Source organism: Cygnus olor, chromosome 10, assembly GCF_009769625.2.
Source record: "Cygnus olor isolate bCygOlo1 chromosome 10, bCygOlo1.pri.v2, whole genome shotgun sequence".
NCBI lineage: Eukaryota > Metazoa > Chordata > Aves > Anseriformes > Anatidae > Cygnus > Cygnus olor.
In genome coordinates, this window is record NC_049178.1 from 6,788,032 (window position 1) to 6,806,398 (window position 18,367).

Below are 18,367 nucleotides of genomic sequence, written 5' to 3' on the forward strand. Positions count from 1 at the left end.
GATAGCTTTACAAATACGGGTTGTTCCATTAAGGCTATTTCTGAGAAGTACTGACCTATTCTGGATTTGGGGCGAAGTACCGTAAGGGTCTTGAAATGTAGGATGCCCGCAGAAATAAACATACCTTCACAAAGGTGGCATAGCGCATCAGCAGGGATGTGTGCACAATCACCAAATCAGTGAGAACATCCAGAGCAATATCCAATTCTGCTTCGTTTCCACTGCACACATGAGTCACCAAAGCACTCACAACCTCCTGAGGAAACACCCACCAGAGAAACCGCAATGAAATATCAGCAGAAAAATGTCTGTCCTGTTCTACTCATACGAAATATATTGATCAAGTACAGATAGTAACCTTGAAACTCAACCATATTATTCCAACTCCCCTCTCAGTTTGCTTTTTAATTCCCACTATCCACAATACAGGCTCTTTCAGCCTGAGTTTTATTCAGTTCTAAAAGCTTCCATGACTTCATAAAGCTTTTCTTCACCAATCTTTTCCTGCCTGCTTGCTAACATTCCTGCAGCTTCTTCTATTTGCTACTATCACATAAGATTAAGAAAAACCCATACAATTTTCATAGGCACACAGAATGTTGCACCTTACCCAGGAAGACATCACCTCTAACTACAGCATTTCCAGTGGCTCAACCCTCGTTACCAACAGCAGCTCAAAACAGATGTTTTTGTTTCAAAAATCTTTTTATTTGCCTTACTTCAACTGGCTTCTAGACATTGGTCTCTCTCCAACCCAATCTGCTGTCTGGGGCTCTGGGTCTTTCCTGTGTCACTAATTGTTAATACAGCCATCCTCTTTTGAAATTTGTAATATCTCAAAATATTACTAAACTCCCTAACTTGCTGCAAACAGCACTGCATGTCTTCACATTTCAAGTTTTTCTCAGTAGCTTATTTTTTAAATTTGCAAAACCGAGTAATACAGGTGCAATGTTGGAAACAGCCCTAATTATAAATAAACTGTGCCAAAAAAGTGCAAATACATTCAAAAGCTCGTGCAGAGCTGTTTTCAGACCCCAAACTTTCTGATGTAAGCACGGGTGTCGGAACTCATAAACGAAGTCTGGCCTGCAATTATTTCCGAATATACAGGAGTCCAAGTTGGTCGGAGCTCTGAGGGGAAGCTGTGTAAACTTTTTCATCACAGTAAGTTCTCCAAGGAAAGTGTTTCAATACAAACTACAACAATGGCTTTTTTAAATAGAAGAGGCTCAAAGTGATTAAATAAGATAGAAGAGAAATAAGGATTTATGAACAAATCTCTTCTGTGACTCTGAGGTCCAGCCTTGGCTTCCAGGCTACAGCTCAATCAACTTGTGCGCTTTCTGAATTGAAAAACAAACTAACAAACAAACAAACAACAAAAAACAACCAAAAGCACAGTCCCCTCTGCTCCACAAATATTTTTCATTTTGTCACCTCTGAGGCCTGCCAGTTTGCTCCTGGCTCCTCTTGGGGCTTTCTGCGCCCAAGTCACTTGAGTAAGGCTCTGGTAGCTCCACGACCATCACAGTGATCTTTTACTGCAATGCTTTCCATGCTTTCCATCTTCTGCTTGGCTTACTCTACAGCCTAGACCTCTCTCAAAGGCTTCAAACTGCCTCAAATGCCCTCCCCTCTGAAGGACCAGGGCATACGTTCCAGAACAAAGTGTGAACAAGCACAAATAAAACAAATGCTATCCATCACACTGTACCTGCTGGCAGTAAGAGTCAAAGACTGCAAAAGCTTGTTTGTACATGCAGCTGCCAAAGGAGACTATGGCTGGGTGTGCAGCATGCAGAAATGTCTGAGCAAGTACTAGGATTGAAGGGAAGAAGTCTCTGATAACCTGAAAAACAGAAATACAGACATCGTTAGACAGCAGATTGCTGCTGCTCATTTTCAACTCTCAGGTCTCTAAAGAGATGCTACAGCTCATCCCGAAAGCTTTGTCTGGTTTAATAAGTGCTTTCCTGCCTTCTCTTGTTGTCCTGTCTAGCACAAATGAGCAACAAGAGCAGATGAGGCACACCAAAATGGGTTTCTCCAACCTTCTCCACACAAAGAATTTACGGATTGGTTAAGCCAATCTGCAAAGCTGCAGAGTTCTCAGCAGTATATCCCTTATCAGTGACACCACAGAAGTCACTTTATACACCACTAAATAAAAGCCCCAGGACAGAAACGATACTGGCACCACTTTAACAGAAGGACTCTGCCACAGCAAGATTTTCAGAAAACTCTAAGTTACCTTTTAAACTTAGATAAATCATTCAAAGCCCCTCTAAACAAGCTCTTATTTACAAATGAAGGGGAAGGATGTTAAACGAAAATTGAATTCAAGTCACTTATATTCAGAATAGATGTTTTCACTTAAGGCATTAATAGTTTAATTTATTTAAAATTCACAAGTGTTTTTCACCTGCTCCCCCACATCTACAAGAAGCACTGTATCAGTTTTTAGTTTTCTCTTCACTTTTGCAGATCTGTTCTCAGTTTTTCAGATCTTTCAGATCTGAAAACTCTTCTCAATTTTTCAGATATTTTCAGTTTTCTCATAGCATTATCCAAACATATGCCTATATATATACACACATATCTAGACCTAGAAAATACTGCACTCAAAAAACTGTGTATGTAAAGATAGGAACTTATAAAAGTACTGTGGGAGACAACAGCACGTCAGGAACATGCAGTAGAGATCTTGGGCTTAGACCACATAAAGGCTGAGAGGTTTTGCACCAAAATAAAGGAACTCTGATCTCTAAAATAACAAACAAAACCAGACCATTACAACAAAGGACATGTGCCTTGGAAGACTGATCGGTGACCAAAAGAAACCTCAGGAGTAAGCATACATAATGCAGTCCAGGGTTAAATCATCATCTGACAAGATATTTGACGGATAAAGGAGTAAAGGTGTCCCGGTGCAGAATCAGCACTGACCATTGAATGATTCTGGAAGGCATTCTGCATCAGCTGCTCTGGCATGCAGCCCAGCCGAATTTTGCTCCTCAGTACCTTCTCAGCTTGCTTCCTGTTCTTGGTGTTGGTAGAATGGATTAGCAGCAAAACTATCAGATCCAGAACCTTTTTGAGGAAATAAGCACCGATCATTATGCTGAAAAGATATGAAACAGTCCAGACAACTATGAAGTCAAAACTAAGAAGAAAATCAAGAGCTCAAAAAACTCCCAAGAGCCACAGCTATAGAAAACTCATCAGCCCCACAAGACAAATTCAAAGCAGGTTAATTCTGTCCCCTGACATTTAGAAGGGATGAACTAAGAGTTACAATGAAAATGGATGGCTGTTATAGTAGCAACAGGTCAAATACCAATAGAACCTCCCATGCAACATCATTTGCAGTTTCTGCTTCGGTTAGAAAAATCTCCCAGAATTTACTCAGAAGTATTACCTTATGGTCAGACACAGATGTGGTGTTCTCAATAGCCTAAGAGCAAAACACAAGAATGCTGTTACATTAAAGTACAATACTGTATTTCAAAACCATGAATGTTACTTGGAGTCAAATCAAAAAAGGCAGACACCAAAAGAAATACTGCTCACAGATTTCTCTTCTCTACAACGGGACAGCTATCAAAGCCAGCAAACTGGATCTTGCAAACAGCACAGAATCCAGAAGGCACTCAAAAAATGGGCATGAAAATTCAGCACGGACATTGTCAAAAGACGACAAACACACACACACAAACCTAAGGTACCGAGCAATCAAAGGCTGAGAACAAGAACAAGTTTCATGGTTTACAACGAGCCACAATGCCAGCCAATACAGATATCCTGATAGATATTTTCAAGCACCTTAAAGCTTCATAAAATTCATTCCCAGCAGATGGGTAAACATTTTTGCCCTCTAGCTGACTGAAAAAAAGCTAAGACTTTTTCTTCAAAATTCTCTTGTGAACACGTAGAATCAGGTTTACTATGCACTTCAAGGTCTGGGGTCTATACAGTGGAGCCTAGTGGCCAGCTTGCAAGCACTGGGAAATCAGTAACTGAAGAAGGAAGCAGACTCCTAAAAAAGCACTCCTGATTTGGAACAAAATTAAATCTGTGTCAGTAAAATGATGGGCTAACATTTGTCTTTTGATGTCACATTTTTTTGATGTCACATTTGATTAGAAGAAAGCTCAGGCTCAACCTACAGGTTGAATTTTATCAGGAAACAAGGGCCAAAGCACACAACTTACCTTAATCCAAGCTTCAGAGACATCTTTCTGAAATCTTACAGCTAGCTTTATCACATCAAAAAGTAGCTTCACACAATTCTGGCTGGTGGTTACTTGGCTCGTGGAAGAACTGTAAATGATCAGAAAGACTCAGCCTCTGTAAATACTGTAGTAAAAGGAACAAGGCAGCTACCAGCAATGGCAGTTATGTAAAGTTATGTTATGTTATGTAAAGTTATGTTATTCTCTGGAAGGAATGTTCTGGCGAGGACAGGGAGTTTCAGGAGAGGGTAGAAGTGGAGATCACTAAGACATACTGGAAGGAAGTTAAAACAGGTGAACTGGCAGCAATATCATCACTAACGGAGCCATGTACCCCATGCACGTGACATGGATGCCACGACAGTCATTTCTCAAAAGGTACTACAAAAATGGCAGGGGAAGCTGGCTGGGCAAGGACTGACAAGTGTGTTGCACTAATACCAAGCAGGAAGGAATACGGGTGTCAGCACCTTTACTTAAGATAAATTAGGCTCATGCATGCCTCAGAGACCAGATAAAGAAGAGCTGAAGTCACCTTGTCCCATCTCACCTCTGCAGAATCACGTAAATATGCTCAAGTACCTGGTTTGAACTTGGCTTTTAAGCTTCTTCTGGGACCCTAGGATCTGAAGTGGCAGAACACATGATGACAGATCCAAGCTCTGACGAAGATCAGAAATCACCTGTAGAACAAAAATCACTCTAATACATGAGGGAGAAACAGAAAAGGCTAAGGGAAAGAAAAAATCTCACAGAATAACCCTAGAATTACAAATCAAAACTCATATATTTGTTAAGATTCCTAAGCATTTAGCTATGCTCAACTTTTCTTTTTAAACACTTAAAAAGTGAAAGCACTTCATTCTTCATCATCATGTTACAATGTAACGCATGCATGCATGCAGAAAGCAGGAGAGGATTTCTTAACAGCTACTACATGAAATTCCCATCTATTTATGCTATAAGCTGCTGTGAATTAATTTTATCCTGTTTAGCAGCAGAGCAAGATATGAGACAGCCATAGAAATGCTGGGGCATGTGAATTCACCAGTTTGACTGTTGTCAAATAGTCAGTGCTGTGCTGTGGGTCAGCACAGACTCGGTTGCACGTTATAGGTATAACTGTTTTCAGTGCTTTCGCTGAAAGATTAGGGCAGATCACAATCCACATCTGCCTTAAGCTGAGGCTTCCTCAAAGGATGAAAAAAAAAAAGCATTGTTCAATAGTTCAGCAAGGCTGGCTTAACAAAACAAATGGTTTGTTTAAAAAAATATTCTGAGCATGTTTCCTTTGATAAAGCGACTCTCAAAACCAAAAGATTCTTACATGTGAAAATGAAAACAGCCCTCTAAACAGGAGAATCACTACTTTGGGAATGTTTCTAGAACAGTCTTTAGAGCAGAACTCAGTGGAGGAAACAAGAAAATTACCAAGTTGCAATCCCAGGTCTGTTGGATACTTCAGGATTTTAGAACCCTTAAAAGGTCTGTACAATGAAAATTCTTAGATAAAATTCAAAGGCTTAAAGTTGCCACAAACAGCTCTTCAGTTTAGGAGCTTAACTCAGCATAATTTCACTACTTTCAGTTCTTTAAGGTGTTCAACACTGAAAAATAAATAAATGCAAATTCTAAAACCAAATGAGAAAAATCTGCAACGGCCAGCAAAAAGGAGGAGGTTTCAATTCTCATGCCTGAAAGCATAACCAAATCCACGTCAAAGGACAGATAGTTTCTACATGTGCTTTCATCCTTGGCAATTTTAAAAATTGTACTTGAAAATATATTATAAAGCTTGTAATATATTATAAAACTTATCGGTCTTTAGTACAGAGAAAATGCTGTACCTCTACTGCATTAGCAGCCTTGACGTTATGGAGGATGAATTTTACCACCACAGGCAAATCTTCCAGTTTTACAGAAGGTACAATGGTCATGGCAGACTGCTGCACCTGAGGGGAGAGCAATGCTGGATCACAGCTCTAAGACTCTGGTTCACAGATACACAGATTAAGTCGGTGGGAAGGGATCGTTTGAGGTTTCTCCTGCGGCCTTCTGCTCAGAGCAGGAATATTGCCAGTACTAGATCAGGCTGACCTTGACTTTGCTAGCTGAGTTTTGAAGATCTCCAGGGATGGAGGACAACCTCCACCAGCTGCCCCTCACTGCCATCTCTTTACGTAGTTGCTGCAGACCCCAAACCATTTTCCAGATGTCCAACCTGAACCTCCCAGACTGTAATTTGTTGCCTCTGCCACTTAACGTATCACCTGGCACTGCCAAGCAGAGATTGGCTCCATCATTTTTAAATGGCTTTCAAAAGAAGAAAGCATGGAAGAATCTAGCACGTTACACAGCACTAGCCTTTGGGGACTACGAAAAGTAGTATTTAATGCACTCAAATGAACCAGTGTTATTCTATTCATTAGAAGCCTGACTGAAAGCATAACAATCCAGCATATCCAGAAGACCCAAGGCACATGATCTCTTTTGCTTCGGCCAAGAAAAACTATGGTCATATGATGATGCAGTCACCAGCCTGCCTTTACTTAGAATACAGCAGTCTAGTCTGGTCACTGTACCTCAAAAAAAGAAACAGTGACAATAAGTGGGTTTAAGATGGGTGGTAAATGTTTACTGCAGCAAGGCAAAGTGCTTTTGCATTTTCTAAAACAGACTTGTCTGAAACTTTTGAATGGATACTGTAACAGCCAGAGTATGCTTGTCAACGAATCCCTCATGAATGTTTCCAAAGATATTTTTAGTTTCCAAGACTCCTTTCCAATTCCAGCTAGCTCAGAACTTTTGAAGGCCTACAGAAGTCATATATAGCAAAATATTTTGAATGACCAAACAGCTCTTGCTGTTATATCGCTCTGCAGGGGCTAGATTCTGTTTGACCATTCAGTAGAAGCACCTACCTCAGCAAGGAGTTCCGCATCAAGATCCAAACGAGAAAGAGCATCCAGAATCGGAACCGTCAGCCGTCTGCCCTCTTTTAGTAAGCAGCTGATATGCAAGAAAAAAGAAAATAAATTATCTTAATAGAACCATGTAATGGGAACACAAAGTACAAGGAATAGGATGTACCAGGGGTACAACCAGGGGTAGGCTGAAATAACAAACACCAGAGTGAAAAGATAATTAGCACTGGCATGAATGTAAGTGAACTGTGTAATGACCAGAACTAGAAACATGGATGTGTACAATTAAATATAGGCTAAGGCTACCAAAAAAATAAATTATTGTGTAAAATGAATACACCATAAAAAAGACAGATATAAGGGCTAGCTTAATGCGATGCTCCCTGGGCGGATATCTACTGGTGTAAGGTCATCCTGTTCTTCGGGTCAGGAAAAATGCTTGAGAAAAGTATATAAAAGAGCTAGAAGGTTCTGCTTCACGAACAGGTTTATTTTGTTGTGTGTTGTGGTTTTTTAATTAATAAAAGCAATGCTGACCCTTATCGTGGCAGAATCCAAAACAAATCCAAAGATGCCGATAGTAATAACCAAGTGACTAATCACAGCAGAAGTAATGAGCGCTTAACTGGAATCTACCTGCGCTGTACCCATGTACTCAAGAACTTAATAATTACTTTTTTTTAGATAAAGACACTTCTGGAGCATTTAGACATCTCTTTAAGAGCATAACAGCACACATCCTAAGCCAGTGCTGGTTGTCCTTGAATGTTACCATTAAGAGAAACAACTATTGTGCTGCTTTAGTCACTCCTGGTACAAACTACATTCACACATGATTTTTTTTTTCTGTTAAGAGCAAGAAAAAGGGAGGAGAGGGAAGAGGGGGCGGGTGCGGAATCAGCTGTACCCAAGCTCTCTGGCAACTTCACTTTGCTGGGAATCCTCCAGGATCTCAGGTAAACTGGTGATAATATCATGCTGAATTGGTACAGGAGACACACTAAGCATCTGCATTAACTTCTTGACGAGATCCTACAGGAAAAGGAACACTCGTAAAGTGCATGTTCATTAGAATGGCAACAATACTACGCATGAAAGATCACTCAGGAAGTTATTTGCCTGGATTTATGCCAACTGTCCCTTAACTCATTGTCCCGTTGAAGCAGGGAATCATTGCATAGACTTTTAGGAAAAACAGTATTTTACAGGTAGGATATGACTATCTTGCTGAGCAAAGCAAACTGGGAAACCCAACAGCAAGCTTCCCAGAGTCAGGTCTTGATTCAGTTCATTCTGCAACTCTCCTTAGGAACAGCCCTCCAGGACAAAGTAACTCACAGAGACTGCTGACTTAGAAAGGGAAAGAAGGAAAGAACCATCAAAGCCAGAACAGAGAATTCATCCCCAGATGCTCGCAAGTATCCAGTACCTCATGTTAAAAGTAAACAGGAGGGGACTGTAACTTCTGTAACTTCCTGTTAGGGACTGCTTTAAAATGGAGTCACCCATGTGGATACATATGTACAGATACAAATTTATGAAAAAGGACACTCAGAACAAGATAAGAAGAAAATAAAATGGAATGTCCAAAAGTCACCGAATAAAAGAACACAAACAAGAATTAAATCCCATCTCCCCTTCAGGATGTGAATAAGGAAACATCTGTTCTCATTAGCGTCAAAACTGATCTCATCCCACCTGAGAGGTGTTACAGAAGTTGACTGGAGAAACACGCAGGTGTTTGTGCCATCAGTACCCACCTGGCTGTCAAGAAGACTATCAAGCCACTTAAACTGGTTGACAATGAGCCGGGGAAAATTTGTTCCAAATGTACCCACACTAAAAGAGCAGAAGTGAAACACGGGTTAGTCAGATCCACAGACAGACTCAAACGTTTTGCTGCTGGTCAGCAAGACCATGCGATGCAATTCGTATTAGCCAGCTATCAAAACCACATTGTGAAAATATCATTAACACCTCTGGAGCTTTTAGCACCATGAAGGAAGAACCCCACTTCTTACTTGCTGGACACACAAATCAGGGATACTGTCAGCATGTTTTAATACACTATCAGCAACACCCTAATTACAGCACAAAAACCAAAACATGCCATATGATCTCACTTCAGGTCTCCTGTTCTGCCATACGTGTGGCTACGCTACCTTAGCCTAAACCTCCTTTTGAGCCTGGTATCCTCATCCCCAGCTGCTGTTGGTATTAGACGCATTTGGACAAGTTTTGAGCACCAGAGGATGCACAGGGCCATCTTTTCTCAGAGTTTCCACTCAGCCTCCAACAATACACAGCTTAGTAAATTCCCAAGGCAGAAGGCTCTACACTCTGCAACACCGAAACTGCAAGGTAATTATAAATTCAGGTATATAACATAAGGTAATTAGGTATATTACCTAAGTTAATTATCTGAAAAAGTACTTCTGCTTAAGTTTGCTGCCTTGCATAGTTAGAAAGATGGGTTAAACTTTCCTCAGCTACCTTTTCTAAATCCTTCTTGCTTTCACAGATTTTTATTATTTATTTTTTTAAATCTTTCTTGCTTTCACTTGCTTTTCTGTCCTCTCTCTGCTTGTCAGGCAGGTAGAACTCTATTTTACTTACAATATTTTTCCCTACTTATATGGAAATTATTCTACTATATTTTCCTTTCTGGCACTTCTGAAAGGCTGCCACATTCAAAATGTGATTGTGCCATGCATTTACAGTGATGCGCCACTTTCCATTTTGTTCCCAATTCCTTTTCTAATATTGCTTGTTGTTCTGACTAATGCTGAGCATTAAACGTATACTCAAAATGAAAAAAAAAGAACTACCTATACAGGATGTCTTTCCCCAATGATAATACTGAGTTAACCACTGTATTTACACAATCAGGATTATTTTCAGTCTGATTTTCTAAGAAAACAAGGCTCATAGAGATGCACTGAGGCATCCTCCCTCACCTGTAACTTCTGGTCACACTGGTCTATGTATTAATGAATTGGCTGTTCCAAACAGCATGGATAAACCCAAGTTGCCCCCACCCTTCCTACAGTAGGCTAATAAATTACATTTGCTCTGTCCAGGCATCAGTTGGCATTAAACCTGTAGAGGTCTACGCTTTTATGTCAGATTTGGGTGAAATTGGCCGGCCAGTCCACGTGTGGGTACAGTTCAGCTTTAACGAATGCTCTTTCTTGTCCCATACTTGAACAAAAAACTTCTATCGCTCTTCACAATCAGTTTTAGATTAGATTATCTTGAAAATTTGTTACCATAGGCTGTTACTTCACTCTTCCCTTTTTCATTTACAAACATGCTGAACAACCCAGATCTCCAAGGGACTGTCCTAAAAACCTTCTTGTACTGCAAAATGGATTTCTTTCTACTTTTTTGTTTCCATTTTTAACTGGTCGTTAACGCATGGAAAAAAACTTCACTCTTCATACAGCTCGATAAGAAACAAGTGTAACAACATCCCTTCTGAAGTCAGTAAGAGTTTTTTAATAAAAAGGGTTCACAGCACAATTAACAGCTTATCATTTTTACAACCAAGATTCTTTAGAGCTCTTGAGTGAAAACAATTCAGGCCTTGTCACTGTTTGTGTTAAACCCTCCTCTAACAAGATTTCAGTGAGGGACAACTTCTCAGGCTCTGTACAGCATTTGTATCCTGCTCGATACTCAACGCTGAACAAATACCGTACAAGGAATAGCATCAGCTTCTTATCCCCTGACCTGCTCCACTAACTCTGCAGCAAGCTTTCTGCCTCCAGAGCAACTGAAAAAGAACTTAATTGTTCAAATCTCTCCTGTGCTGTGCCTCAAGATCTCCCAGTCTGCTGTGATGTTCTACATTCAAAAAAAAAAAAAAACAGCAAATACTTTTTCTGTTTTCCTTGTTTAAACAAGAACTGCATTTTTAAGAGGGTCTATTTGCATCTAACAGCCACCTAAAACACTGCCAGTCACTTTCATCCTTTTTAAATACCGGGACACTCTACTGAAATACTTCCAGAGTTTGCACCAGTAGCTAACAAAAACATAATGAATCGTGAGGTATGTCTGTATTTAAGCTTCTATTAGCCTGTTTTCTGCTATGTGCATCTGCAATATAAAAGGCATGGTACCTCACAAATAATTTTACACATGTATGAATAAACAAACAACAACAAAGCAGTGCAGACATCCATTTACATATTTTTTAAAGTGTTTTTTTTTTTTTTTAGGTAGATCCTTTTAGGTAAGTTTGAAATTACGGTCGAAGTCAAACAGCTGGTAATCGTTCAAAAGAAGAAATTTCATTTCAAGTTAGAGGGAAAAGTCTATACTCACACATCAAAAAAGAATTCAGGGATCTTTTCCAACAACAGCGTTGTGACAGCAGGCTAGAAGGAAGGCAAAAAGACAACATTAGGATGATGATTTACTGCTTGTGCTGTGGCACTGCCATCAAAACTAACTTTTCACAAAAGCTGAAATACACAGGGAATAGAAGACTCAAAAGAACAAAGAAAAGCATTTCCTGTAAAAGAAATCTCTTCCCTGTTGCCAGAGAGGAGATGCACAGCCTGCAAGGTGAAAAGCACAGGGCAAGCTATACACGTAATTTAACAGAAGCAAACCATGTGGGCAGAACTTGCAGTTCCTCTGGGCCAAACTCTGTCAGACCCATCTGAGTTGTTTTTCACCACACAAGAATCTAAAGCATCAACTTTAGACAGATTTGAAAACTACCTACATGATCTCACCATTTCCCTTGCAAGTCTGATTCTTTTTTCCCCCCTTTAATCCTGGCCCAAATGCAATTCTAAAAAAAAAAGTATTTAAAATAAGAACTTTGAAAAAACATTTAATTATAAGAGGATTTAAATCCACAGCTGTTCTCAGGTTTCTCATGCCTTCGTGAGATATGTCACCTTCAGCTCCATATACGTGTTGATGCAACTTGTATCCAACTTAATAGAACTTGTTATCACCAGCAATGCTTTGCAAAAACAACTATTCACTATTTAACAACAACTACTAAGTACTATTTAAGTACTACCACAGCACATTTTGCTTCACGTGTGTGGTTCTTTTATGGGAGACGAGTACCAGCTCCCAGGAAGGCAGGAGAACAGGAGCTTTGATTGCACTGTAGGGCGAAAGGAGTTGTCTTTGGAGCCACATATGGGAAAGGAAAAGACAGAAGGGGATGAAAAGAGAACCATGGCTTATTGCCTGGACATTTCTTGCACAAGGACAGTCTGTATGTTCACTTTCTCCTTCCTTGCCCCAGGACAAGGCAGGGGAAGAGAAGACGAGCAAATACCCGTTGTCCTTTTCCTCTTCCACAACTGCCATTAGCAGCTGCAGGAAGGGGAGATGACTGATACAAGAGGTGAGTGAACTGAGCTCAAGGAACAAGGAAATCTTGGGAGGGCCTCTGTCCTTTCACATGGGTTGGTTCCTTGTAAGGCTTGTTCAGGGCTGCAATTTAATTATTGAAAAATTTGGGTTAGAAGGGAAATTTGGAGTTCTCTGGTCCAAGTCCCTGCTTAAAACTCCATCATCATTAGATCACATTGCTCAGTGTCTCGTCCATTTTTAAACACCTCCAAGATTTAACTACATTCTCCACAGTGGAAGTGGTTAAATTCTCTCAGAACGTCCCATCTTTAACTTGACTGTCATCTCTCATCCTGCCCCAGCCCACCTTTGAGAAGACTCTCTCTGTTTTCTCTACACCATGCAACTGGATAGCTGCAGATAGCCAAGACCTCCCCTAACTTTCTCAAGACTGAACAAGGAAAGTTCCCGCTGTCTCTTCTGACATGCCGTGTGCTGCAGGCCCTAAGCATCTTTGTGTCCCTCAAGAAACAAGAAATTATAAAGTCGTTTAGGTTAGACAAGACCTCTAAGATCATCAATCTAACCATTAACCTAGCACCGCCAAGTCTACCACTAAAGCACGTCCCTGAGCACCACATCTACATGTCTTAAATACCTCCAGGGACGGTGCCTCAACCGCTTCCCTGGGCAGCCTGTTCCCATGCCACACAACCCCTTCTGTGAAGAATTTTTTCCTAATATCCAACTTAAACCTCCCCTTGTGCAACTTGAGGCCATTTCTTCTTGTCCCACTGCTTCTTGCAAAGAGACTGACCCCCACCCTGCTACAACCTCCTCTGAGGTAGCTGGAGAGAGCAGTAAGGTCTCCCCGAGCCTCCTTTTCCCTGTGCTCCATAACATCAGTTCCCTCAGTCGCTCCTCATAAGACTTGCTTTCTAGACCCTTCACCAGCTTTATTGCCCTTCTCTGGACATGCTCCAGCACTTCAATGTCCTTCTTGTAGCGAGGGGCCCGAAACCGAACACACTATTTGAGGTGCAGCCTCACCAGAGCAGAGCACAGGGGGACGATCACATCCCTGGCTCTGCTGGCTGCACTATTCCTGACCCAAGCCAGGGTGCTGTTGGCCTTCTCGGCCACCTGGGCACACTGCTGGCTCGTGTTCAGCAGGCTCTCAACCAATACCCACAGGGCCCTTTCCTCCAGGCAGCTTTCCAGCCACTCTGCCCCCAGCCTGAAGCATTGCACGGGGTTGTCGTGGCCCAAGCGCAGGACCCGGCCCTTGGCCTTGTGGAGGCTCATACAGTTGGCCTCGGCCCGTTGATAACGGATGCTCTTCCAGATGCAGCCTCCTCTGCCTCACCACCAGTTCTACTCATCCTCTACTTACATAAACAAAAGGATCCCGAAATAAATCAACACCACTGTAAAGAGAAAACTAAGGTGTACATACCTGTAAGATATTAATTCCAAGAAGCAGTTTTATGAGGCTTTCACAATACGAGTGCACCAAAGTCCTGCAAGATGAGATTCCACAGTTGTAGTAAAAACAGGAGGAGAGCAAAGTAACTCTTTCCAGTACTTTTAAAAAACAAACAAAAAAAACAACACATACAATGACTTCCTTTATATACCAAAGGCAGCCCCCAAAACAGTATGTAATACAGCAGGAGTGTTAGTAAATAGTCATGAGTAGATAACTGCAAGGAAATTACACTTCCAAGACTTCTAAGAGAATTCTTTTAGAAGTGAAATATGAAAATTAATGGCTAGGTTTTAACATCTTTCAATCCTAATTGTCTGTATTGGGTTTCCGTGGCAAGGTTTTGGTAGGGCGGGCTGCAGGGGTGGCCCCTGTGAGAAGCGTCCAGCAGCTGCCCCACGTCAGACAAGGGCCAGTTTCAGCTGGCTCCAAAGGGACCCACTGCTGCCCAGAGCCGAGCCAGTGGCGATGTTGTTTGTGCCTCTGTGAGAGCAGATTTAGGAAAGGGGGGAAAAAAAAAAACCTACTGTGCAGTAGATCTGGGGGAGCTGCCGCCCGTGGGGGACCCGTGCTGGAGCAGTTTGCTCCTGGGGGATGGACCCCGCGGTACGGAGCCGTGTGGGAGCAGGTCTTGAAGAGCTGCTGCCTGTGGGCAGCCCCCGCGGGCTCAGTTCGGGCAGGACGGCATCCCGTGGGAGGGACCCCGCGGGGAGCAGGGGCAGAGAGGGACCGTGAAATAGCAGCGCGGACACAGTGTCAGGGACTGACCGCAGCCCCCATTTCCCCTTCCCCTGTGCCGCTTCGGGGGAGGAGGTGGAAGAGGGTGGATGGGGGGAGGTATTTTTAGTTTGCTTGTAGTTTCTCACTGCTCTAGCTTGTTAGTAATAGGTAATAAATTACATTAACCTCCCTATGCTGAGCCTGTTTTGCCCATGACAGTAATTGTTGAGTGATGTCCCCGTCCTTATCTCAACCCTTGAGCCCTTTTCATCATATTTTCTCCCCCCTTCCCTTTGAGGAGGGGGAGTGAGAGAGCAGCTGTGGTGGAGCTCAGCTGCCCGGCTGAGTAAAACCACCACACCATCTCGTATTTATATTTTCTGAGTGAGAACATAAAATATTTTAAAATATAGGAAAGCCTACATGTTAAAAGAATTAAATAAATAAATAAATGACATTATATGCTGGTTGGAGATTCCCAGTGTCAAACCAAACTGGAGGTTTCAGCCGCCTTTGCCCTGAAATCAGCAGCTGTGTAAGAGAGAAGACATTTTTCCATAGGTGTCCGAAAGGGGAAAACATTCAAACCAAAGAATGACAGGGTCTTTTGCATAAGACACAGGTCTTGTTACGTATCAGCTGGAGCTACAGCTTTTCCCTCCACTCCGCTCGCTGTTGCACAACATATAAGTAGAGACTGGCTCTGACTGAAAGGCAGAACAAAAAATGTATTTTCCCTGACCTTGACCCCTCGGTCCGTACGGGAGCACATGGCAAAAGGCAGTTCTTGAACTGGTTTCTGTCCCTGATGTGAGACTCCAATCCACTGATAAACTGCTTCACAACCTGCAAAGCAGAGAGAGATTATTCACTTCCTGAGAAGATGCCCTCATCAGCTGCTGGCTTTCAGGATGCACTTTGTGAGCAGATGATGAAAGCAGGAAAGAGGTTTCCTATCCAGCTGGCCAGGGAGCTAGAATTTGTCATAGAAGGAATTCTGGATAATCTATAGCCTCAACCAAAAGCAAACACTGGTTGGTTTACAGAATAATTCTAAAGCAACAGTCTCTCACTTCACCTTGATTTAACCTGGCTTTCCCCACCTCCCTGTTCAGCTGAGACAGCAACATTTAATGCGACGAGAACTGCATCCAAAAACATTTGCAGGATTCAAATCACTGGCCTCAGGACATTCATGCTGGGTTTGTTGCTGGAGAGGAGCACCAAATCTTGACAGTTTTAACACTGCCAGCTCCCACCTAACACAAAACCAAGCTTCCACTGGAAAAGTTAAGCAAGCTACTGTGCTCTCTTAAGAGTCTTTGTTTATTGAATAACGTTGCCAGTGAATTACTTTGACAAGGCACGGGGCTGGAAATGCAGCAGTTGTGCTTTGAATTACGAAAAAACAATCTCAGAGCAAACACATCAAGGTTGGTAACAGAGGTACGTGCTGGTCATTACCTTGTGCCTAACTGTTCAGAAGAACAATGAGACCAAAAGGCTGGGATGGTGACATTGAGAGAAATAGCAAGTTTTGCATGCTTCTGTACAAGACCAGCAGAGAAAGGCAGCTGCATCTGTGCCTTTTGCTACACAGTAAACAGTTTTAAATCTGGCTCCTGCCAAAACATAGTCAGCTACTTACACCTGGGTAAGACGGGTGCTTCTCTAGGGTCAGGCGGAGCTTCTTCTGGAAAGCCATCTGATCTACAGCTAAGGAGAAAGTTTAAAGAGAATAAAGAATCAGACGTATTTTAGCCATACAACACTGCACTAACAGCTACACTAGGTACAAGCTCTCAGGATCATCCACCGTTAGTTCTGCATTTGCTCTGTCGAGAATTCCAGCTAGCAAAAGCCCGAGTGCTATTACCTGCTGCGTGTGCTCTCTCCACTCTGGGCTGAGGGTGGCTAGTAGCACTAACAAGGCCTGATACACAAACTCCTACATTTTTTGGCAGTTCAAGACAAATCCATTCCAGACAGAATGAGGGGTCAAGAAGTGGAGGAAGAATCCCTAGGCTTTATTTTTCTGTCCTTAGGAGGCAACACGATCCTTGCCAAACGTGCAACCCAAAAATCCCCTTGCCTAACATAACACAGTAGCCATCTTCCAGCAAAATCAGTCCTGTAACCACGAAGTTCATTCATGTGACACAGCGTGTAATGTCACACACTATGGCAGGGTAGCGGCCCTGCCATCCTAAAGAAGCCTTCCTCCGCTCAAACCCACTGCAGCAATGGAGGCAGTACAGCTTCACTGTCTCATAGAGGTGAAACATGGAAAACCCCATGAAGCAATTCAACTTTCTGCTTAGACCATGACTAGGGTGAAGCAGCTCCATCCAAACAGATGTCTCCTGCAGTGCCTCGTCTGAGCTAAAAGGTGTTCATGTTCCTGTTCCATCCATCTTGGTCTAACTAGCAAAAAAAGGTAAGACTGTAAACACAGCCGCAGTCTCATCTTAGTCCATATACCTCCAATAATCTCTCAGCAGTCTTTTGACTTGACATGTATCCACTCAAAAAGCAGGCGTAATAGTTTAAGAGATGTGCTCAGTTAGGCAGGAGCTGTGCAATTCAAGAAGCATATAACAAACAAGAGTCCAGATGAAAGTTTCCTTGAACTTTCAAACAAGCTCGCCCAAGCATTTCTTACTCTGCAAGTAACAAGTGTCTTTACTTTGTAACAGTCATCTTTGCAGGCTTTAAGACACAAACAGAAAGAACAAGTGTTAAATCCATACCTATTTCATTCTGCCCTTCCCCAGCTTTCAGTATAATTCCCGATGTTCTAAGGAGCTCTTCAAATACTCCCTCACTCTCCAGTCCACCTTGGGCAGAGGCCTTTTCCTTATCAGAAGCCCGTGACTTCTTTGTTTCTGAGAAAACAAGACGAGCTACATCAAAGTATTGTGCAAAAGAGTAGCAGAGAACTTCCAGAAAAAGAACTAATTCAAAATTAACCTTCTAGTAAGAAATTACAGGAATACAGGAATACATTTATGGGACCAGACCAACAAAACAAGACTGTGAGGCTCTATCTGACAGCAGGCGTTAGCTAACCCAAACACCAACGCAGAGATCCTATCAAACAGTTACCCCTGCAGCACGACACCACACGGGAACGTTTCCTAACCGCCACTTTTGGCAGTCCACAACCAAAGGCAGGAAGCCATACTTTTGGTGCCATACTCCCAGGCGAGACATATTTGTTAACAAATTACAAACTGCACAATACTAGAATCATACTTCCCTCTGGCCTGGAAAGCACAAATTTAATTTAGGTTCTTTCACTAAACTTGTCACTCAGGGATCCACCCACGTGCTAATGCAAAAAAGTATCTTCCCTCTAGCTATGTAGAGAGGTTATTTTGGTTTCAGAGGTATCATTTTTGATCAAATGTGATTAGTTTGCAAAAAGCCAAGGTGCTGAAGCTTCAGATGATTGACGTTGATCAAAGGTACAAGAACAGAGGGACTAATAAAAGATATGGCACTGCTTTTAGTGTTATTTTACTGCGATTCTGTTGGGAGGAAGGAGTTAAAAGTGGAAGATCATCGAGGGGGCTGGGATCAGAACTGAAGACCGGCAAGGAGGATCGTAAATACGTACAAATGACCTTGCAGCTGGGAATGTGTAAAGTCTGGGAGTAGTAATGTAGGAAAGCACA

At 42.1% G+C, this 18,367-nt stretch overlaps 1 protein-coding gene across 1 annotated transcript in view; it reads right to left on the minus strand.

Annotated features, from left to right (window-relative positions):
* Nucleotides 1–18,367, minus strand: part of FANCD2 (FA complementation group D2) — a 43,023-nt gene that overhangs the window by 22,967 nt on the left and 1,689 nt on the right. The window contains exons 3-17 of the mRNA XM_040569212.1: nucleotides 17,441–17,575; nucleotides 16,339–16,406; nucleotides 15,433–15,536; nucleotides 13,941–14,004; nucleotides 11,489–11,541; nucleotides 8,920–8,998; nucleotides 8,067–8,191; nucleotides 7,157–7,244; nucleotides 6,083–6,187; nucleotides 4,818–4,918; nucleotides 4,215–4,323; nucleotides 3,422–3,457; nucleotides 2,950–3,093; nucleotides 1,718–1,852; nucleotides 125–256 (exon numbers count right to left, since the gene is read on the minus strand). Coding sequence (XP_040425146.1) covers nucleotides 125–256; nucleotides 1,718–1,852; nucleotides 2,950–3,093; nucleotides 3,422–3,457; nucleotides 4,215–4,323; nucleotides 4,818–4,918; nucleotides 6,083–6,187; nucleotides 7,157–7,244; nucleotides 8,067–8,191; nucleotides 8,920–8,998; nucleotides 11,489–11,541; nucleotides 13,941–14,004; nucleotides 15,433–15,536; nucleotides 16,339–16,406; nucleotides 17,441–17,575 — 1,478 coding nt within the window. The remainder of the gene's footprint in view (nucleotides 1–124; nucleotides 257–1,717; nucleotides 1,853–2,949; nucleotides 3,094–3,421; nucleotides 3,458–4,214; nucleotides 4,324–4,817; nucleotides 4,919–6,082; nucleotides 6,188–7,156; nucleotides 7,245–8,066; nucleotides 8,192–8,919; nucleotides 8,999–11,488; nucleotides 11,542–13,940; nucleotides 14,005–15,432; nucleotides 15,537–16,338; nucleotides 16,407–17,440; nucleotides 17,576–18,367) is intronic.